This window comes from Leptopilina heterotoma, unplaced genomic scaffold (genome assembly GCF_015476425.1).
Source record: "Leptopilina heterotoma isolate Lh14 unplaced genomic scaffold, ASM1547642v1 Lhet_42, whole genome shotgun sequence".
Taxonomy (NCBI): Eukaryota; Metazoa; Arthropoda; class Insecta; order Hymenoptera; family Figitidae; genus Leptopilina; species Leptopilina heterotoma.
The window spans coordinates 298,527-322,479 of record NW_025111078.1 but is presented as its reverse complement, the minus strand read 5'-3'; the positions used below and the strand labels follow the sequence as shown (position 1 = coordinate 322,479).

The window sequence follows — 23,953 nt, the reverse complement described above, 5'->3', positions numbered from 1 at the left end:
TTTAAATTATTAAAAATAATACTATTTAAATAATATTAGTAGGAAAATAATTTTACCACATCCAGCACTTTACTTTTTTTTCTTTTTTTCAGTTCATGGTCTTTATTAAAAGCGTAATTTTTTACACCTAAAGGAAAAAGAGAAATTTATCTCCAAATTTCCTGCATTTCATACATTTTTTAAATTTCCATCTAGAAAAGCAAGTATTTTATTTGTTTTAATTTCTTTTGCTTTTATATAACAAATTTCATATAGAGGAAATTATTTTTAAAATTTGAAAAATTCTGCTTTTTAAAGCAATAGTATTTTATAACTACTTTCTTCTATGATTACAGATTTAAAAAATTTATTTTTAAATTTATTTTTAATTTACAAATTAACAAAAATTACCCCAAGTTCTCACTTATAATCCAGCGGTCAATAATGGCCTCTTTATTGCTCTAGGGCAATAATAACATTTTTATTACCCTAGGGCAATAATGTAGGTTCAGGAAAATTTAGTTTAAGATTAAAGTTTTGTATTTTAATTATCTTATAGTAGTTTGAAAAAAGCGTTACAATATATAAATAAAAACAGTTTTGGGAAAAAGAGGTTTAAAGTTTTTCACTCGATTTTTGTGTAAAAATTAGAAATATTTAATTACTTATACTTAGTCATATATTCCGGGGCCAAACAATAAGTCTTCTGCGGTATTCGACTGTCACAAACATACTGACGCCTAACAGTGGTCTAACATCTAAGACAGGTAATTAGCAACTACCACCGTCTACCTACCTTCAAAAGTCAAAACTTCTATCAAAAATAAATTGTATTATATTTATTACATAATTATTTGACAATTATTTAATTTTTATCAGTTGTAATGTGAATTTTTATTTTTTGAAACAATCAGGTATTATTAATTTCTACTGTAGCTTATAAAAATATTTTATATTTGTTTTCTTTATTGTTAAAATCAGCAAAAATTAAATTTTTTTTATTGCTAAAATCTTTATTGTTAAAATAAGCCTGAAGAAGATGATAAACCACAGCATCGAAAGATTGTCTAGGAAAATAAATGAATTGAGTATAAAATAATTTACTTAGACATATTAATATTTTTAATTATCGAAATAATTTATAATCTGTAAAAATAAAAACACGACTATCTAAATATTAATCGATAATATCAATATACTGCAATAGAAAGGAAATTCAATTCAGAAAAAAAATCCCCTTTGAAGTGTCAATTGGGCTTGATTTAAAGCGATTTAATTTGAAATGGAGACTTATTGACAGTAAATTAATTATTTTTGAATCAAAATGTTATATAACGAAATTGCCTGCAAATGTTTCCGGTATTTCTTTATTTTTGTAAAAAAAAATCTTTTTACACAAAGAAGTATATAATTTCAAAGAATAATAAATATTCTTAACAATGTCATTTTGAAGGTACATTGCGATTGCAGAACGAAAGTCACATTTCTTTTGTGTTCAGTAGTAAGCTTAACTTTCGTTATAGCTTTTTCCCATCTGTATCGTTAAATGTCAAAAGTCAAAAGGGTATTCTAAAAAATTATTCTTTGGATATAAAAAATATTTCTCGATGCTCAAGAAGCTTCTTTGTAATAAATTATTTTAATTTACAGTGTAAGGTACAGGGCTCAACTCGGAGTGATCGATTTCTTCATGTTTTATAATAATTGAAGATGGCAAATTGATAAAATCATTATTTTATATGATAAGAATATTGTACTTCTTCAAAATTATTTTCATCATTTCAATTCAATTATTATTTTCAAGAATTTTTAACTAAAATTCTTCTTTAAATCAATTAATTTTTGAAAAAGTTCTCTCACAATTTTCAAATCCATTTGTTTACAATATTCAATTTTACGAATATTAATTATTCTTAAATTCTTCAATTGAATATATATATTGGAAAATAAAAACTTCTAATAATATAAAAAAAATTCAATTAAACTTTCTCAAAAAAAATAAATTCAAAATTTAATTATTTCTACAAATTCACGCTATATTGCTTTTAATATTCAATTATCATCTAAAATTTTAACTGAAATTCATTTTTATGAAATGAAAATCAATTTATTTTTATTAGAAAATTCTACTAGAATTCATTTATTGAATTGAATTACTTAAAATTCAATTCTCATCAAGTATTTTATCAACAAAATTTTTAAATAATTGAATTCTTTTGATGAATTTTAATAAAATTTTTAAGAATAATTACATTTTTCGAGGAATTTGATTAAAATTTTAATAAAAAATAATTGAAAGTCTTAGATGAGTTTTATGATTTATGAAAATAATTGAATTATTACGAAAAATTTTATAAAAAAAAAGTTTCAACGATTGGGTTTTTTAAAAAAAAATTTATGCAACTTCTATTTTTAATAATTGAATTCCTGTGAAATTTTCATTATTTTAGGAGAATAATTGAATATTCGTGTAGAACTTTGTCAAAATTGCTTTTAAATAATTGAATTCTTTTGGTAAATTTTATTAAAATAATAGATATACAAAATAATTAAAATTTTGACATGAATTATATTAAAATTTGTGTAAATAATTGAATTTTATTAAAAATAACTTATTATTATATAGTTATTTTTATTTTATTGAATTTTTGTGAAGAATGATTTTATTAAAATTTCTGAAAATAATTGAATTTTGTCGAAGAATTTTGATATTCATATTTGTAATGATAATTAAAATGTTGACAATAATTTTTTTTAGACTTTTTGAAAATAATTGAATTTCTACGAAGAATTTAATTAATTTTTAAAAATAATTGAATTCCTGAGATGAATATTGTTCATTATATGAAAATAATTGAATTTGACAATGAATTTCACTGAAATTCCTTATTATAATTGAATTTCGGTGAAGAATTTTGCTATTTATTTGTAAAGATAACTGACATGTTGAGGAGAAGTTTTTTTTAATTTATGAAAATAATTGAATTCTTAAGGAGAATTTTATTATATTTTTGATCATAATTAAATTTCTGCGAAGGATTTTATTTCTCTTAAAAACAATTGAATTTTTGCAATAATTTATAACTTTTCCAAAATTAAATTTTTTAGTTTTTAACATTAAATAACACTTTTTTTTTAATAATGTTTGAAAAAGTTTTTTTGAGAATTTTCCAAATTCATTTGTTTTTAATTGAAATTCATTTTTAAATCAATTTTTATTAGAAAATTCTACTAGACTTCAATTATTTAAATACAAAAATACATAGTTTATTGAAAAATTCAATTTTTCTCAAAATTGAATTCTCATAAAGAATTTTATCAACAAAATTTTTAAATAATTGAATTCTTTCTACGATTTTTAATAAAATTTTTAACAATAATTACATTTTTCGGGGAATTCGATGAAAATTGTATTAAAAATAATTTAAATTCTGCAATGATTTGTATTATTCATAAAAACAATTGAGTTTCTAAAAAGAATGTTATTTTGTACGAAATAATTGAATCCCTGCGTAAAAATGTTATTATTTATGAAAATTATTGAATGATTGCGAAGAAATTTATAAAAAATTTGTAAATAATTGAATTACTGTGAAATTTTAATAACATTATGAAAATAATTAAACGTTTGCGTAGAATTTTATAAAAATTTTGTTAAATTATTGAATTGAGGAAATTTTTTGAAAATAATTGTAAATACCAAGAATTTTATTATAAAATTTTTGATAATAATTTAAATTTTGCCAAGAATTTTATTAAAATTTTTGGAAATAATTGAATTTCGGAATAGTAGAATTTTATTTATTTCTAAAGATAATTCAACTTTTGAAGAGAATTGTTTTAAATTTTTTATCAGAATAGAATTTCTGCCTAGAATTTTATTAGATTTAAAAATAATCGAATTTCTTCAATCATTTCTAACTATTTCAAAATTTTCAAAATTGTGTCGTACAATTTACGAACTTTTCATCCTTTTTCAATCAATTTACGGACTTTACGGACCTTTTAAAAAAAATTGACTTTTACGGACTTTTGATGCAAATTTACGGACCTTTACAGTATTTAAGGACCTGGTTCGAGGCCTTAGTTATCATTTTCAATTCTTTGTTTAGTAGAGACTTATTGATTCCTTATGGAATCAAAAGAAAATATTTTCAAGAAAGGAAATTGAATTTATCCTCACCTAGGCCACCTTTCATTGATCCTCTTCTTCTTGGACTCGAGAGTAATGTAACTTCCGTTTCCGCATCGTTCATTTCAGTTAAATCACTCGTGGACCTTCTGGCAATATTTTTTTCACTTTTGACATTATCGATATTCCTCTCATTCTCCGTTTCATTCAAGCATCCTTGACTCTGACACGCCATTCTGTTCCTCATCCTCTTATAATGTTCCCGATCTTTTTCATTGAATGAACTAAAGCGTTTACCAGGTCCCCAAACTTTGCCACCACCACCACCACCAACAGCACCCTTACCGAATTCCCTGCTCGATTTCGATTCCATTTCATAGCCAGGACTCGTTGGACTGTGGCCCGATGTCATGACAATTGTCGGTGACATTGGACTTTTAGGTCCAAAATTGAAACACGAATTTCGCCGACCAGCAAATGGTTTCGGACTCTTTTGACCGAAACTTATGGAACTTGGTGAACGATGAGTGATGCCCGGTGAGACGGGACTCTTTGGTGGATAACTCATTGTTTTGTTGATGATTTTCTTTGGATTGCAAAATTGAAAGACAGGCGACTCTTGACCGGGTGATATGGAAATATTACTCCTTGGACTCTTCATTCCCGAAAGTCCACTGCAACTTGGACTCTTTGATCGTGACAAATCTTGGGAACTCACGAAATCATCGAAATCGAATTTTGAACACTTTGGCCCTTCGCTAATTGTCGAGGGGAATTCGAAAACTCTAGATGATGAATTGGGGGATTTTATCGATGACATTGGACTCCGTTGACCCGATATTGGCAACTGTGGAAGCTGCCTTGGACTTTTGGGCGATTTCATAAAAGCTCCAGGACTGTTCATTGCCATTTTTTTACAATTCGTAAAATTCGTAAAATAAAATTTTACAATTCGCTTTTTTCGACCAAAAAAATTGTCTTCTCTTGATTAATTCCAGAAAATTAAATCTCAAACAGTATCGCAGAAATTAAACTACAATTTATAGAAGTAACGAATTCAATTCATCATGTCATTTTCATTTATTTCTCTCAAATTAGATCCATTTGATTAATCTCTCCAGATTCGTAAAAAATTTCAGCACTTTGGAGCATTCTAATATCCTCTGGCAAAAATGATTAGTGAGGCTTAATTTCTTTTATGACTTACGTTTGCCATTAATTTCAATCAATTAGCAATTCGACGATATCGTAAATACCACACATCTCTAATTTCTTAACTTGTTCCCCTCAATTGATTATCAATAACTTTATATAAAATTATTCACCTTATTTCTTGACTTTCATATTATCGTCGAGACAATCAATAATTCAACATAAGCAAAATATTATCAATTATCTGATAATTATTCAATTATCAATTATCCTTTTCTGTTAATTGTAAATAGATAAAATTAAAAGGCAGTTATTTAATTACAATTTCAAAAATTGTAATTTATAAGTATCTCACCTTCACAGATTTAACATTTTTTTCCTGTTTACATTACATGTAAACACAATTTTAATTATAAACGATAATCCTCTTCTTGTTCAGTGAAGAGTCCTCCTTAATGCCATTTTAATTTACACTGAAAATTTCCAATTTTTTTCCCTCTAATTAAAAAATTTTACACTGTACATTTTTTATTTCATTTTTATTAATTTTCGAAACTTTTAAATTTTTACGAATAGAAAATCTTTTTTTCCCCTTTTTTGTCCTTTTTTTCTATCGAACTTAGTTTAATTAAATTGAGAATTGATTTGACATTGTTTTTCTTCAATTGAACTAACAGTATATAGTGTAGAGAATGAAACGCCTCTGGCTTTTAACCTGTTGAACGCGCTCCACTTGATTGAACAATTTAACTTGTGTAATTTATATTTTTTAAATGAAAATGATATTAAAAATTTTTCTCCACCTATTAAAGGGGAAGTGGATTTTTTTTTGCATATGATAGTTGAAAGTAGGAATAATTTTTTTTGCTTTTTATGAATAAGAAAATTTTTTGTTAGTTGACATATATATAGAGGATGCTGTTCTAATAACGACCGGCGCGGAACTGAGGGTGGTTTTACCCCTTACACGCTTAAGAGGCATTCTCTTCATGAATACTGTTGGCGCAAGCGTCTTTGTCGATACATTTAAAAAAAAAAATATCTAATTTATTTTCGAAAAGAAAAAAAAATTTTGTAACATAATTTTATTATGAAATAATAAATATAGTTGACAGTTTTTTTTTATCATTTTTTGACTCCCCCTACCTCCCATAATTATCCACGTAGACACTTTTTGTTAAAAATAATGTTCTTCAACATTTATAATATTTAATCAGTAGGGTTGAATTTTAAAAAGAAATTTAAGAATAAATGCAATTTTTTATCATTTTATAAAAAATAATTGAAAATCTGCGATAAGCTTTTGTTATTTATAAAAATAATTGAATTCCTGCAACGAGTTTCAGAAAACATTTTTTTAAAGAATTGAATTCCTGTAAAGAATTTTATTTGGAAAAATAATTGAATTCCAGAAAAAAATATTATTATTTATGAAAATAATTAATTTCTTGTGAAGAGTTTATTCAAATTTTTTTAAATAATTTAATTCCCATAAAAAACCAAAAAACCTAATATTGTCGCTGATTACGAATCTGAAGTTAGATTTTCAAAATTCAAAATGGCGGATCCAATATGGCCGACACTTTTTTCAAAATTGGTCAAATTCGATTGAAACTTATTACTCGGGGGTTTTCAGGGTCGCTGATTACGAATCTGAAGACAGATTTTCGAAATTCAAAATGACGGATCCAATATGGAAAAATTTTTTTTAAATTTAACGGATTTATTTAAAATTTTGTTTCTCGGATGTTTTTTTTTGGCGTCGATGATTACAAATCCAAAGGCAATTTTCTAAAAATTCAATATGGATATTTTATAAACATGAATAACTAAAAAATTAATTAAATAGCATGATGTTTGTATTTGAAAAATGCTAAAAAGTTTCCAAGGTATTTGAGGGAAAAAAAATTATTGAAAAAACTTCTTCATGGCGGGTGCGCATGGAAATTAGTTTTTTGCTCTCGAATAGATATCCTTTGAATGCAACCTGCCTTACATGAGAGTTGAGCGTTCGTAATCATGAGTCACTTTTAATTGTATACACAATCATGTCTTTTTTTCAAGTTGAAAAGAAAAAGTTTCGAACTTTTAATATTAAATTTCTTCTAATAGATTAATTTTGACAAACACTAGATACTACAGGCAGGATTAGAAGAACATCTGATATTTTTTTTTCTTTTATCCAGAATTTTAATATCTTTTTACATATACTATATAGGAGAAAAATTCTTTTAATCTCAAAAGGAACTGTTTTTTTTTAAAACGCTCCCTGTAGTGAATTCACTAAAGTAGGTCTTTGGAAATAATTTTACAACCAGAATATTTTTTAAATGTTTCTATATAACAGTGGCTACTCTTTTTATATTTTTGACAATTGTCGATTTCAGAAAAATTTTATATTTAGAGTAAATTAAAGTAATAAATTTATAGTGTAAATACATTATTTTTATATTTAACTTTATTTTTACTAAATTTAAACAAAAATATACACTCTAAAAATTATTTATTCAAATATGTAATTTATGCGCTTTTCATTTTTACCAGTAAGAATTTTTTTTAAAATTTTATATCAGAAAATAATTATTAATTTTCGTACGTCTGTATCTGAATTCAATTTCAATTTGCAATTAAACATTATATTGCCGAAATAGTGGCAATTTTGCGATAATGTTAACATCATGGCTAACGCAAATGTTTTGGTGTACTTTAGCATAACTTCCCGCAGCATCAATAAACCCTTTTCATTGTTTCCCGCTAGTAAAGGACTTATACATTAATCCTTTCCGAGCTTAAAATCTAATAAGACTATAAGAACTGGTTACAAAACACAATAAATTATTATTACTACACTTAGAATTTTTTTAATTTTCTTCAGGAGTTTTTAAACCAAAACGATTTGAAAATTAGAAAATGCTACTCCTCCAGGAATTTTTTTTTTAAATTTTGAACATAATAAAAATTACGAATCTAAAGTCAGATTTTCAAAATTCAAAATGGCGGATTCAATATGGCGGACACTTTTTTCAAAATTAGTCAAATTCGATTGAAACTTGTTACTCAGGGGTTTTTGGGGTCGCTGATTATGAATCTGAAGTCAGATTTTCAAAATTCAAAATGGCGGATTCAATAGGTTTATTATTATTATTTATAATAATTTATTATTTATTATTATTGTTATACTACAAAATTCTGGTCATAAACTAAATTAAGTTTAATCATTTAAGTTTACTATTGAGGTACCTGACCTCAGCCTTATTATAAAAAAAAAATTTTAACACCTAAAAACGAAAAATCGAAGAAATTAACACCGAGCGGTCAGTTAATATTTCTGGTATACAATATACCAACCAGAGATATACCCTCTTCGTTTATTCGTTAACCAAGAGCCACCTACTGGCGAGTATCTAAAACCATTGACGAATTCCGCCGAATGTGCTGTAAGCCAATAGCCAACTGTAAGCCTACAGTATATACGGATTACGGCATGGGAAACACTGCGGTGTGTCAGTGGCGTTTAATGGTGTTACATTGCAACGCAAACAAAGACATTATTTACTGTCTATATAATAACAAGTGCTAAATAATCTTAAATGTGAAATGTCTAACGCTAAAGTTATCATAGAACTTGAACAAACTGATGGAACTTATGCTCCAGGTGATAATGTAACTGGCTCAGTATTGATTCGACTTGAGCGAGCCACTAAATGCAAAGGTAGAAAGTTCTTATCAAAATTACCTTGTTTCCTCTTTACCAAAGTGTAACAACATTAACACAAAACATTACCATGTTCATGTGAATGAATGTAGAATTTTAAAAAAAAAAAGAAAAGAAAAGAAACATCATCAACAAAATTGTAACATTACTCTCTTTACAAATGCCAGAACAAAAGAAACTGACCACTATATATTAAATGAACTATCACTAAAACATTCCATTCAAAATTATTTACTATCATAAAAAAAATTACACAAAGAAAAAAATAAATGAAGAATACAATTTTTTCTACTAAAATAATAAAGTTAAAAAAAAGTTTCATACTGTTCTGTTTAAGGGTAAGGGGGTTGATGTTAAATATTTTTAAATTTTACAAAATTCTACATTTTAACAAACGCTATTAGAAGTTTAAAAACTCAATACATTAGCTTAATAGCGATAACATTCCTTCAATTGATTTTCCGATATTTCACTTTGTACATGATGCCAAGTTTAATTTTATACATCACTCCTAAAAATAATGGAATATTTTTTTTCAATTTTTAAATATCAATTGTAAACTTGTGAATAATAATCTATTAGAATTTAAAAAACCAATTGGAACCGATTTAGAAAAAAATTTCCAATTAAAATTAATCGGTTTTAATTGTGGTAAATTAAAGCAATTGATTTTGTATTCTAACGATTATCATTCAGAGGAGTTTATTATATAAAATACCTTTTTTTTGTCTAACTTGTGTGCTAGTTAAAATTTACGTAAAATGCAAATGATAAGAAATGGTTAATAAGTCGATAATTAGTTACTCAAAAGAAATTAGCGAAGGTAGATAAGAAAATAATTTTATTTATAAAATATTGTTTTCAATACAAAGTTTGTAAGTAAATTTGATAATTTTAATGTAACGAATTTTGTTGAATTTATTGACAAAGGAATGAATAAGGAAACAATTTTATAAAATTTATGGAATAAAAAAATAGTGTAAAGATTCTTTTTTTTTAATAGTGTCAATAGTTAAAGATTCGAGAATCAGCAGAATTGATAGTCCTCCATTTTTTTATAGTTTTAATCTTAATTTTTCAAGTTTAAAAAATTTAATACCAAAATTCAAAAAATGTATTTATTTTTTACTTATTGTTTTAAATAATTAAACGTATAAAATAAAAGCTGCAATGAGTTTATTTTTAGGACAATGTTAGTTATATAATTGAGGTAATATGATACTCGTTTTTTCTAATTTTTTAATGATCTGTATACTTGTTTTTATTTAATAAAAATAAGAATTCACCTTTTTCTAAAAATTCGAATTTTGAAAATTTAAATTATTTCCCAAATTTTAAGTTCAATACTGCATTAAAGCGCGCGAGTCACGAAGTTTATGCAATTTGGGTAATTTTTAACATGAAGGGCAGTGGGACTAGAGAGGGGGTGGTTTATTTTTATTATTCGCTATCTCATAGCTAATATCCCTGAGTTTCTCGCGGGACCTTTGGCTTCTTTGTTCAATGAATCACACAATGTTTATTTCTTGACCAAACGCCTAATATGAAAAACGAAAAATCTAAACTTCTTTTTTTAAAAAAAGAACTAATTTAACTATAAGTGATTTAATTCATTTTTCAAATTATATTGAAAATATATTAAATATATTAAATATCTCTAAATGTTTTACATTATCTTCTATTCCGGAATTTTTTATTCTATATTTTCTTGGAATTTATTAATTATAGTAGAAAATTATATTGTTGTTGAGAATTTTTAAATAGACGATGTTTTCATTTAAAGTCACGTAATCTATAACGCAAGGTGAATGGTATCTAAATTTTTCGAATTATTGCAGTAGATTATAATGTTTTAAATATTTTCCACAACAGAGTAAATTTTATTATTTTAACACCAAAAGTGGATTAAAAAATCTGCAAGGCTTTAATCTATCGAAAGATTAAAATAATCAATTGTAGGATTAAAATAACTCATAGAAGGATTAAAATAATCCATCGAAGGCCTAAAATAACCCATCAAGGATTAAAATAATCAACCAAACATTAAAATAATCCATTGTAGGATTACAATAACTCATCAAGAATTAAAATAATCCAACGAGAAGGATTAACATAATCCATCGGAGGATTAATTTTTCAAAATTATTATAACGAATGATTTAATTTTAATATATAAAGATTCCACTTTTTTTGGTGAAAAAAATTAATCCCCAAAAATTGATTATTTAAATGTTTATTTGGTGAATTTGGTGACAAATTAATATTTAATTTGAATTTTTTCAGGAATTTCAATAAAAGTCGAAGGTGTATGTTCCGTTTTATGGGTACAGGAAGAAAAGAGAAAAAATGTTTATGGACGTAAAGAAAAATATTTACAAAATTACAGTTCCGTCGAGACGTATTTCGATCGAACGTTTTATTTAATAAGAAGCACAGACAGTAAGTAGAAAAAATTATTTGCCAAATTAATTTTTAATAAAAATAAAATTTTTAACAAAAAACACTCATTTAATTTTAAAATATTATACTTTATCTGATTCCCGGTTATTTTCCTAATGCGAATAATTAAAAATCATAAACTTAATAAAACAGTAAATCGGGATCCTATAGTCTCTTGTTAGTTGAGATTTAATTTTAATTGTTTTAATTTTAATTATAATTTTATTCTAATGGAATAACACAATATTTTCAGAATAACACAATATTTACTCGTTTTCAGACGATGATATCAGACAATTGCCCGCTGGTGAAAATCATTATCCTTTTAATTTTGTCTTGCCACAAAATGTCCCCTGTTCATTTGAACATAAATTTGGAAGTATTTTATATTTCATCACAGCGACATTTATAGAAGTCACTGAATTACTCGATGAAGCAGTTTTATTAAATCCATTTGATAAAATAAAATTAAAAGTGCTTACGCCATTTAATTTGAATCAAATATCACGAGCAGCGGTAAGCATATATTATTATCTCCAAATCACACTAAGCTTCAAATAATACAATTAATCACATACATTAAAAACTGAATAAATTAATTATAAAATCGTCAATTATTTTTGTTTTTAAAAAAAACCGTCTCGATTGGTAATTAATTATTCATATATGAATATATGAAGCGCGCTTTTTGGTAATTTTGCCTAATTCACAGGAAACAAAATAACGGACACAATATGGCAGTAAATTTTTAAAAAATAATTAGAATTTAATAAAATTTATTTGAAAATTAATTGATTAAATTTTAAAATTTAATCCACTATTTTTAATTTTCAAAAACTGACATCGTATTCGTAATCAGCAACCCCAAAAACCCCTAAGTAACGATTTTCAAGCAATTTTGATTAAATATTAAAATTTTAGTCCGCCATATTGGATCCGCCATTTTGAATTTTGAAAAACTGACATCGGATTCGTAATCAGCGAGACCGAAAACCTCTAAGTAACAATTTTCAAGCAAATTTGATTAAATTTTACCACCATATTGTCTCCGCCATTTTGTTTCCTGTGAATTATGGCAACAAATATAAAGGGCAATAAGCATATTTTATGATGACCTTTTAAAAAAATCAGAAGGTTGTTTCGCAACACTTTTTATTAGTTTTTTGTCTCAATTTGATATCCTCAGAAAAACTGTGATTCTAATATGAAATTTTTCCTAGGTTGGTATTGATGATGAGGAATACCAAAATTACAGCTGTATGTGTTTCATAAAAATGGGCTCTTTACACGCTCGTGTAAAAACGCCGATTAGTGGATTTATTCCTGGTCAAACAATTGAAGTTACTGTAAGTTTCTACAATGACTCTTCTTCCGTTGAAGTGACAAAAATAAAAGTGGCTCTAGAAAAGGTCAGTAAATTACATCCCATATAGTGAATCCGAAACTGTCACCTACTATTAATTTTGATCCTTAAATTTTAAATATTTTTTTGTTTGGTAACTGAGTTTCAGCAAATGAAGCTGAAACTCATCAAACAAAAAAATATTTAAAATTTAAGTACAAATAGAGAAATAAAATTTTCAAAAATTAAATGGTTGGCAGCTTCAGTTTCTTTTATGGAAAAACATTTGTTTGGTAAATATGCTAACTTGTAAGTTCTGTCAACTTTTATTTTTAGATTCTCAAATTTCAAGCAACCAGGCCTAAGAATAAGATTAGAAGCGAACGGTCAATAATTGGAAAGGATAAAAAACGTGGATCATTCGGTGACAAAAATGAAGTTAATTTGTTTATAAAAGTACCACAGGTGCTGCCTTCTAATTTAGTTTATTGCTCTTTGGTGGAAATTCAATATCGACTGAAAGTCAAGATTGTTTCGTCCGGAACGTGAGTTTTGTTTTAATTGATAAATGAAAAAGTACTTTAAGCAAAATCCATTATTTTTTTTATCAAACATGAAATATACAGCTGGTGATTTTTATATTCCAGGATTCCAAAATATCTTGAAAGAAAAGCGTTTTTAGAGAAATATGTTAAATTACAAACGTTGTTAGGTTCAAAATTTCAAGATATTTTGGGGGTCTGGAACATAAAAATCACTGTGTATAAATTTAAGGATAGCGATTCAGTGATATTTTTTTTCTTCTAGGCATGGCAATATTGAAAAGAGTTATCCAATTTTAATTGGAACCACACCACTTTATACGACTTCAACGACAATTGTACCTCTGATTCGTGTTCAACATGCTCCATCAGTTGTACCATCAGCTCCAGCGATAGACTCTATAGTGCCAGTTTCTCAAGGCAACATGAATCTCAATCATTCTTCGTCGAGCCACCAAGAAACGCCAATTGTTAATCAGTCATTTTCTTTAGTTCATAATGTTCAAGAGGAATACCAACCAATTGGATTTGTCTTCACAAATCATTTAAATCACTCTCAGAGCTCTTCAAGGCAACCTGAAACGCGTAAGTTCTTTGTCTTAATTCACAGTTTTTCTTTTAAAAATAATTGAATTTCTCCAATCATTTGTAATTTCTCCAAAATTCTCCAAATTCGTTTTTTGTTTCAATTTGATATCCTTAGAAATACTGTGTTTCAAATATGATTGCAACAAATTGAATTTGATTCAAACTCTAATCAAATTTTTAATTTTCAGCGCCACCTTCTTACGAAGAATGCACGTCTAACTCGTAAATTATAGTTCCTCCATGACTAAAAAAAAAGTAGTAAATTGATTTTACAATGTGATATACCATAGTTAATAAGAACTTCACAAATCATCGACTTCTGCGAAAAACATCACACCATCATCGTCTTCATCATCAAATTCAAAGAAGATGCTCTAAACTTTACAAAAAAAAGTCTTCAGTCACAAAAAAAAACATATCAAACAGACAATAAAAGAAGAAAAAATTCTTAAATGTGTCTATGGCACTTTTATCTTTTTTCAAGATGTATTTTTTTACATCAAAATCTATTTAATCTCTTTTTTTCGAATTCACAAAAACACTTAACACACAAACAATCGGTATTATTTTCACCAAACTGAGATTGCTTGATAGATTTAGTATTATATATAATTATATACATTTTGTCTGTATATTATATTTAAAATTTATACTTTTATACACCTTAAAAATTTCACCTCCCATTCCCATGTTGGAAGTTTCTATTAATATAACCGCAAAGCTGCAAAACCCAAAAAATATAATTTATATTTTACCGAATCAATGGTATGATAAAAAAGTAAAATTTTAAAATTTATGACGAAAGAAAAAAAAATGTCAGACTATATACTTTTTTGTCGTACCACAATTCTTACTATTAATTATAATTCTATTTCATGTTTTATTGAATATTTATTATTGTGAATGAAAAATTTATAAATAAAACAACTAAAAATTAAATTGTTCTTATATTTAAGGAAGGTGTTTATCCTTTTATTATTATAATTTCGTTACAGCTCGGAAAGCATAAGAATTTAGCTAGCAAAATTTAAAATAATTTCATTTTCAAAATTCAAAATAGCGGATCCAATATGGCGGACATTTTTTAAAAAATTGGTCAAATTCGATTGAATCTTGTTACTCGGGTGGTTTTCGAGGTCTTTGATTACGAATCTGAAGTCAGATTTTCAAAATTCAAAATGGCGGATCCAATATGGCGGACCTTGAAAACTTTCAATCGAATTTGAGAAATTTCTGAAAAAATATGTCCGACATTTATTTTATCTAAGTTGAGCCTTAAAATAATAGGATAGAGAATTGGTAAATAAATTATTTCAACACAAATCTTGTATATTTACACAATTTATTTTATATCTCAACATCTTCATATCATAATCCTCAATATTTAAGTCAATAGTAAAAGTAACTCTTAACAGTTAAAAGACGAATCGTGTACTTACAATAAATTGAGGAGAAATTACGATATTTCACTTTTAAATCATCATTTTTTTTCCATTCGCATTAACAGCGAAGACGATCCTTTTCTTTCTTTTTTTTTAGGATCAAGAGATATTAAAAAAAGCAATTACGGAAGTTTCACAATATACAGAAAACAGATTACGTGGAGATTTTTTTTTTAACAAGTATAAAACCTGTTCGGCTTTTTGAGGGCTCGCTGGCCGACTCTCGTCTCTATTCTAAAGAAAAAAAAAAAGAATTGTTTTATAAACAAAATTCACACATTGCAGAATCTTCTTCATTTGGAGAAAAATGAAATGTCGATTACAAAAAGAAAACTAATTGTTAACTATTATGATAATAAACTCTTGTAATAATAATTGTAGACAACAATTTTACTTTTCTCCGCTCGTAACAAAAATTTTGTCTATCGTGTCAACTTCTTGAAAATATTTCGAAATTTATAAAAAAAAAACGATGATACATGATAATTTTTTTTCACGTTCTGTGCAACAAATGTTTAACTTAAGCACAAAAAAATAATTGATTTTTTTTTTATTTTTTAATTTTATATAAACAAATAGTTACAATTAATCGTTGAAAGAAGAATATTCTAGGATTGCTTTTAATGTCGATCTATGGTTCGTAGATATTTGTTTTTTTTTTTATTGTAAATAAGTTGTTGTACCCGAGAAGTAAAAAGGAACTGTGCGCTCCAGCTTTACAAAAAAATTCGTCCGCCATTATGTTACAATAATATTTCCCTTGGTTCAGGACAACCAACCCTCAATATATTATTATCATAAATAAATTTGGTCTATCGGTTATTCTGTCCTACAAATCGAAAAAACGTAGGTTAGTAAAATTTTCGCTCAGGTCGAAATTCCTATAGTTTAGACACACGAAAATGAACCTTAAGCTCTAATGTCACTTACTTACGTTTTTTCGCTGTAGGGTCGTAATAATGTCAATACGCCGGTACAAAAAAAGAAACTGGCAGTATTTGGTTTAGGGAAAGTCAAGATTACTGGAAATAGTGATAAAAAATCGAAAAAAGTTTTACAGTCGTTTCTTTTGCTGTACAATTGAGGTGTTTTACAATAAGCCACAGAAAGGAGTATTTCAAGTTTGATAATCTTAAATTTCAAAAAAAAAATTAACATCCAGTAAACTTGAAATTCAAAAAAGATGGCCTTGTTAGGTATTTTGCAAATCTAGTGGCTATAAACGATAAACACCCTCAAAAGTTACAATTTTATTTGCTTAGAAAATTTTATTTTTTCGCAAAATCAAAGCTTGCAGAAAGGGTCAAAATTTATTTTAAAAAATCAGTCTTTCAATGGATACAGTTTAAATATCAGGGTTGATTACTTTTTTCATCAAGGAAACAAATATAAAAAGAAGAAAAACTCTCGCCCCAAGGGATAATTCGATTACTTCCATCGATTCGCAAAATTACCCTGAACAGCCTATTTTTAAAGTATTTTAAGACCCACATATCTGTTTATAAATCCGCGGTAGATTCGCTTTTAAAAAAATAATCAGTGTTATAGTGTAACATACTGGGTTCAAGACAGACATCAACATTTCTACTTTAGTTGTGTGTACGACTCGATACAACATTAATGTTTTTATCGAGATTGAGAATAATTTGTATATTACATCAACGACTTCGTTGATCCAAGTCATGAACCAGAGATTAACTGTGTCGTGCACATGGTTTTTTTTATTGTGTGGAATTTCGTGTACTTGTTATGTGTGTACGTTTACGCGATCATTTTTTTTTTTTATATCATTTTCTCAGTCTGCACACGCTCCAAAAAATATCTGAAAAGAAATTTCTATTTTTAATATAATAAGACATTTATTCGTTTTCTATTTTTATCAATTTCAAAGTCAAGGGCACTTGACTAGTAATAAATTTTTTTTAAAAATTGTATATATTACTTTTTTCTCTTTTTAATTATTTTTACTTCATTTTTACTACTACCAATACATTTTTACTTTTAAGTAATTTACTATAGTAATTTACTAATACTCTGAATTTAAGTAATAAAAGTAAAATTCTTATAAATATATAAAAATGACTGTCAATAAAGATAAAATTTTGTTGTCAGTTTTCTAAAAACATTTTTTGCTAATTAGCATATGAAAACGGTTTTAGAAATAAAATAGAAAACACATGTGTAATCTTTTGTGTTTTGAATTGTTTGCTCGAATAAAACGTTATTCACTTTGAATTTTATCGAAAATATTTTTTAAGAATTTACGCATTAATTAGTGCACTATTTTTTTTTAAGATAATTTTTATTTTTGTGTCTATAGGCATTAAGAAATTAAGAAAACACAAAAGTTACACAAAAGTTTTAACTTTTTTTTATTTTTTTAACCATCGGCAAAATGTGGCAAAGCATGGGAAGAAGAAAAAAAGTTTTTTTAAAACTATTTTTAACGTTTATATGACAAAATTTCGAATTGTGGGCAAAGCATGAAAAGAAGAAAAACTATTTCTTTATATTTTTAAAAGTTCGTAATTTGATTGAAAAAGGACGAAAAGTTAGTAAATTGTACAATATAATTTGGAGAATTTTAGAGAAATTACAAATTATTGCAGAAATTCAACTATTTTTAAAAGTAATAAAATTCTGCAGAGAAATTTAATTACATATGTTTAAAATTTTTTTTAAATTCTTGTCAAAATTTCAATTTTCTTTAGAAATAATAAAATTCTTCTCTGAAATTTAATTATTTTCAAAACTTTTAATAAAATTCTTGGCAAAATTTCAATTATTTTTAAAAATATTCCTCAATTCTATGATTTTCAATATCTACTATTTTAATAAAATTTTCCAAAAGAATTCAATTATTTTCAAAACATTTTAATAAAATTCTACGCAAAAATTTAATTATTTTGATAAAATAATAAAAATTTCACAGGAATTCAATTATTTACAAATTTTTTTATAAATTTCTTCGCAATTTCGCAAATTCTTCCCCAAAATTCAATTATTTTCGAAAATTTTAATAAAATTCTCATCAAAATTTCAATTATCTTTATAAATAATATAATTCTTCTCAAAAATTCAATTATTTTCAAAAATTTTAATGAAATTCTCGCCAAAATTTCAATTATCTTTATAAATAATAAAATTCTCTTTAAAATTTCAATTATATTTATAAATAATAAAATTCTTCTCCAAAATTCAGTTATTTTCAAAAATTTTAATAAAATTCTTATAAAAAATTCAATTATTTTCAACAATTTTAATATAATTCTTGGGAAAATTTCAATTATTTTCAAAATTTTTCCTCAATTCAATCATTTTCAATATCGGCTATTTTTAATAAAATTTTTCAAATAAAATCCAATTATTTAAGAAAAATGTTGGTAAAATTCTAAGCAAACATTAAATTATTTTCATAAATAATAAAAATTTCACAGGAATTCAACTATTTACAAATTTTTCATATAAATTTCTTCGCAACAATTCAATTATTTTCATAAACAATAAATTTTTTATAGAGATTCAATTATTTTTAAATGAATAATAAAACTTATTATAGAATTTCAATTATTTTTAATACAATTTTAATCGAATTCCTTGAAAAATGTAATTATTCTTGAAAATTTTATTAAAATTCGTCAAAAGAATTCAATTATTAAAAATTTGTTGATAAAATTTTTTTATGAGAATTGAATTTTAAGAATCATTGAATTATTCAATAAACATGCAATAAACTATTTATTTGCATTTTATTTGTATTTAAATAATTGAATTCTAGTAGAATTTTCTAATAAAAATTGATTTTCATTTCATAAAAATCAATTTCAGTTAAAATTTTAGATAATAGAATATTAAAAGTAGTATAGCGTGAATTTTTAGAAATAATTAAATTTTGAAATAAATTTTTTTGAAAAAGTTTAATTGAATTTTTTTTATATTATTTGAAGTTTTTATTTTCTAGTATATATTTAATTAAAGAATTTACGAATAATTGAAATTCGTAAAATTGATTATTATAAAGAAATGGATTTGAAAATTGTTTTATAATTATAAAAAAATTTAATTTATAGTTTTAAGTAAAATGATTTCTTATTTGACTCGGACAGTAGTTATATTTTTGTCAGTAATTTGTCCATAATTTTTCATTTTTGGTCTGTAAAATCCGTATTTTTAAATATTTTGATTGGTTCAAGCCCTGAGCATGGCTTACCATAGGAAGAAGAAAAGAAAATTTTTTTGTCTTTGCTTTTCTATTTTTTGTCCATAGTTTAAAAATATAGAAAAAATAGTTTCTCTTCCTCTCCAGTTCGCCATACTTTGCTCATAATTTGAAAATATGAAAAAAACAGTTTTTTCGCCATTCTTTACCCATAGTTTGCCGCGTCTTTTCTCCAAACTTTTATTTTCTCACGGAATATTAAGATATACGTTAAATATTAATATTTAAACTATTAAAACTTACCATAACTAGAAACGCATAGACTTTAACCCTCTCGTTTAATGGCACCAGGAGCCTCAGCCAGTCCTTTAACTTTAAGTCGATCTGCAGTTTTCAAAAAGGCTGGGAGTTGATCTTGTGAAACATTTACTTCACCTGCATACATAAATTCTAGAATTGCTTGTAGATGACTATATGCTACATCCTTGAGTATAATAATTGGGTGTTTGGACGGATTTTCCTGCAATGTAAAATTATTCCTTATTTCTTTACTTTTACTAATATTAAGAAATTGAAAATTAAGAAATTAAAAAAGGGAACAAAAATTAAGAAATTAAATTGAAGTATGCAAATATTACCTCTAATAGAGATTTGAAATATGGACTGCAAGCTGACAGTACCATTTTGTGAGCTTTGCACGTCTGTCCATCGCAGGCTAACGTTACATCTGTGAAGCTCTTTTCATCTCTTAGGTGTTTAAACGAAGACACCATGTTTGTTTGGAAATCGTTCCATTTGAGAAAAAACTGTTGTTGTTCGCCAGCCATCGTTGATACTGTTTTTTTTTCTTTTCTTGGTGTCTGTTTGGGTACCTAGTCTAGAATTAAGAAATTCTTTACTGTTTTCGTACATATACAACAGAATGATCTACGAAAAAAAATTGAAAAGAATTGAAAAAATTAATCTTTATTAATAAATGTGTAAATATATTTAACAGACGTTTAGAAACGAAAAAAATATGCGTCATAAATGGCTGTCACTGTTAAAAGTCTGACCTTGAAGATAAGTTAAAATCAAAAAATAATGTGCCTAACATTGTAGATATGTAAATTTTTTAACAGTATGATCATTATACTTTTCGATTGGAATTCGATTCAAATTTTTGGAAATTTGCGATTTTTAAATAAAAAATTTAGGCAACATGGTCATTATAGACAATGTTGAAATTTTAAATAAATGGTACCTACTTTAAATTTAAAAAAAAACAAGAAAGTTTTTGAAATCTTTAGACCAATTCTAAATTTTTTTCTGTTTTATCTGTTACTTTAAATAAAAATATATCGGAAAGAAATTAAATTTTTTGCTTCATTTCATTTATATATTATAAAAATAGCTTCGGTCGCTATAGGGTATTCAATATTATCGAATGTATCGAAAACTGATAGAAAATTAAATTATAAGCATATATTATTTGTAGAAGAATAAATTTCTCGATGAAAAGAGAAAAAGAAATTTTGAAGAATAATCGACAAAGACACTACTTATGACTTAATACTTATTCACCAAAAAAAAAGAACAAATTGTCCTCCATTTTTCTATATATATACTATATAATAAGCAAAAAAACAGGTTTGATAATTAAAACAAAAATGGTGCTATATAGATGGTCGAAAAATAAGAAAAAAAATACGTTACTTATCGTTCGAATAGAAATTTTCTCAAACAGAAAATTTATTCAATTTCTCATATATTATCGCCGACGAGAAGTATATAAATTGATTCTGAACTTTAATAATTTAAATGTCGGACTTCCCAGCCAAACAAAAATATAACCGAGAAATCGATAATGCGTCCAAAAATGGATCGGTTAAAAAGTACAGGGAATTATTGGCGTGGATTTGATATGGGTGTGCTAATAGAATATTTTTTTTGAGGTTAGTGCGACGATTTCCTCATAAAATACAGTTGGGATATTGAAGGTCAAAATTTGAAAAAATTTAATTGAAATTAAAATGCTTTTACACGTGATCATATTTTTGACAAGAGTGTTTATGGGTTCGCATGTTCGACAATGGATGCTGGATCGCGCTATTCAACATTTTACCACAACAATACGCGTGCGTCTGTTCCTTATACCATCAAAGACATTTTAGTTTCCACCAAAAAAAAAGACGAGCAAATAAAAACAAATTTTATTATATACGGGAAAAAAATTAATATCTAATTATGTATTTTTTGTAATCACTTACCGTGTGATATAAATTCACGTAAGAAAATCCTTTGGAAACCGACGCACAAAATCAGAAAACGGAGACACACAGGAAATATAACACTGGCGAAAACTATTTACCCAGTGGTAACAATTTTTTTGTTATGGCTAATATCACGGATAGAAAATTCGACATAACTCGGTCCCTTCCGTCTAAAGTCGACGCTCTTCGTCATCAGTGCTGCCAACGGCATATAACGGTAGTTTCATCAAACGCTTCCGGGTTGTCATTCAATCGAGAAATATTCTTTATTTTTTTCTTTTCTTCAAACTTGAAACGAATGTGAGAAAAATAATTTCTTTCTAAATACCCCCCAAAAAAAATAGAAAATACAAATTTTTTTTCATTTTGTAAATTTATTATGATTAATTTTAATCTAAAAAAATTCATTTTTTTTATCAGTGCTGGAAACTGTCATTCAAGAATTTCTACCTGGAAATATACGTAAAAACATGACGACCTTTAGAATCTTGTAGGTTAATTCAAAAAATTATTTGGAATATTTTCAATTCTGTTTCTCGTTTTTTTTGTGTAAATAAGATTTTTTTTGTTGCTATGTCCAAAAAGTGTTATTTTATCAATAATTTTATTAAAATTTTAATAATATTTATTTTAAAAATATTAAATTGTAAAATCTTTTTTACCACTAAAGAAAAAAATAAAGAATTTCGTGCATCAACAGTCGGTACTTACCTACAGATGGTAACATATAAAAATTCACTTACCATCATCAGTAAGAAAATTTTGTTAATACTAACAGATGGTAATGAGGTTTAACACACCGCTCTCTAGTAAAGAAGAAGAGAACTAATTTGAATTTTTAAAAAAATAGAAAAAACGAAAAACATTGAATTTTTTGATAAATTGTAATTTCTTTTATTTAATTCTTTTTTTAAATTAAGAGTAGAAGAGAATAAAGAATGTTATGGTTAGGTTTCTTTTATTAATATTTTAATTTTATACCTACATTTTCCTTCTTGTTTCGTGGTGAATAATTTATAAGGCCGGATGTGTTAAAAGCAGAATAATGATCATAATTTTAATTATTATGTATCATCCCCGTTCATCAATAAACGATAATATGAATCAACTATTAAATTAGAATTTTTATTGTATACAATCCTAATACTTTGTATACACTGCAAAAAAAATTTATTTGATTCAAATAACCTCGCAAGTAACTAATTCTTGTTTGTTATTAAATATTTACTTAAGTAAAAAAAATATTTAGTTGAATCAAATAAATATTTACTTGATTGAAATAAATATTTTGTTGATTTAAATAAATATTTACTTGATTCAAATAAATATTTTCCTGATTAAAATAATTTTTTATTTTAATCAACCAAATATTTATTTAAACCCATAATTTCGGTATTTAAAGTATAAAGAGTGTTTAATTCAGTTAAATATAAATTATTTGATAAAAGATTAAATATTTACTTAAAAATAGACATTGAAAATTACCACTGAAAAAATTGTGATTTTTTAAAAATAATTTTGAATCCATTTTGCTCTTAAGATATAAACAGTTTCAAAATAGACATTGTTTAAAAAACTTTTTAAAATATTTAAAAAAAAAAATATTTATTTAATAATGGACAAGTAATCGGTTATTATTTGAAACATAAATAATTTTTTTTCTGTGTTACTTGACTCAAGTAAATATTTATTTACTTGAGTCAAGTAATATTTATTTAAACTTAATTTGAATATCATTTATTTAATTTAAATAAAAATTATTTGATTCAAGTAAATATTTAATTGTTAATAGACAAGTAATCAATTATTTCAATTAAACTATATAAAATAAACAAGGAAACTAAAGATGGTATGTTGTAAATATGTTCCTAAACTTTATAAATTTTTGTGCAGGTTGAAAATTTTTGATCAAAAGCAAGAAATTATCTTTTTGTATAATTATTGTAATTATTTTAATTGTAATTATCTTTTTATCATTATTTATAAAATACTATAAATTATGATAAAAAAAAACATGTATGCAATAGAAATAAAACAAAAAAATATTTACTAATATCACATTTGATAGTAAATATTTTTTTTATAAAAATTTTATTTAAACCAAATATAATTTATTTAAATTAAATAATAATAGGTATATTTGTCTCAGAGCCATCTAAGTTATTTATTTGTTTTAAACAAAATATTTTGTTTATTTTAAACAAAATATTT

At 25.3% G+C, this 23,953-nt stretch overlaps 3 protein-coding genes across 3 annotated transcripts in view; 1 reads left to right on the top strand and 2 right to left on the bottom strand.

The window, feature by feature from the left end:
* The window catches only part of LOC122506560, a 44,660-nt gene extending 38,862 nt beyond the window's left edge, over positions 1-5,798 (bottom strand). Inside the window, exon 1 of the mRNA XM_043618820.1 lies at positions 4,163-5,798. Within this exon, the coding sequence (XP_043474755.1) occupies positions 4,163-5,021 (859 nt within the window). The 5' untranslated portion in view covers positions 5,022-5,798. The remainder of the gene's footprint in view (positions 1-4,162) is intronic.
* A 2,912-nt stretch (positions 5,799-8,710) lies between these two features.
* Positions 8,711-17,154, top strand: LOC122506442 (arrestin domain-containing protein 1-like). The gene is made up of 7 exons (XM_043618618.1): positions 8,711-8,975; positions 11,262-11,417; positions 11,698-11,933; positions 12,638-12,826; positions 13,096-13,304; positions 13,567-13,886; positions 14,078-17,154. Exons 1-7 carry the CDS (start codon positions 8,861-8,863, stop codon positions 14,113-14,115), a joined length of 1,263 nt encoding a protein of 420 aa, XP_043474553.1. The 5' UTR covers positions 8,711-8,860; the 3' UTR covers positions 14,116-17,154.
* LOC122506443 (longitudinals lacking protein-like) lies at positions 15,215-21,897 on the bottom strand. The gene is made up of 4 exons (XM_043618621.1): positions 21,740-21,897; positions 20,129-20,367; positions 19,794-20,010; positions 15,215-17,153 (listed from the first exon to the last, which is right to left on the bottom strand). Exons 2-3 carry the CDS (start codon positions 20,315-20,317, stop codon positions 19,816-19,818), a joined length of 384 nt encoding a protein of 127 aa, XP_043474556.1. The 5' UTR covers positions 20,318-20,367; positions 21,740-21,897; the 3' UTR covers positions 15,215-17,153; positions 19,794-19,815.
* Positions 21,898-23,953: the final 2,056 nt, after the last annotated feature.

Bases quoted from the DNA above. Each gene is read 5' to 3' on its own strand.
- LOC122506442 (XM_043618618.1), top strand. From the start codon at position 8,861: ATGTCTAACGCTAAAGTTATCATAGAACTTGAACAAACTGATGGAACT. The intron at 11,418-11,697 runs GTAAGTAGAAAA...ACTCGTTTTCAG, and splicing joins TTTAATAAGAAGCACAGACA to ACGATGATATCAGACAATTG. The intron at 13,887-14,077 runs GTAAGTTCTTTG...TTTAATTTTCAG, and splicing joins TTCAAGGCAACCTGAAACGC to CGCCACCTTCTTACGAAGAA.
- LOC122506443 (XM_043618621.1), bottom strand. From the start codon at position 20,317: ATGGCTGGCGAACAACAACAGTTTTTTCTCAAATGGAACGATTTCCAA. The intron at 20,011-20,128 runs GTAATATTTGCA...TTTACATTGCAG, and splicing joins ATTTCAAATCTCTATTAGAG to GAAAATCCGTCCAAACACCC.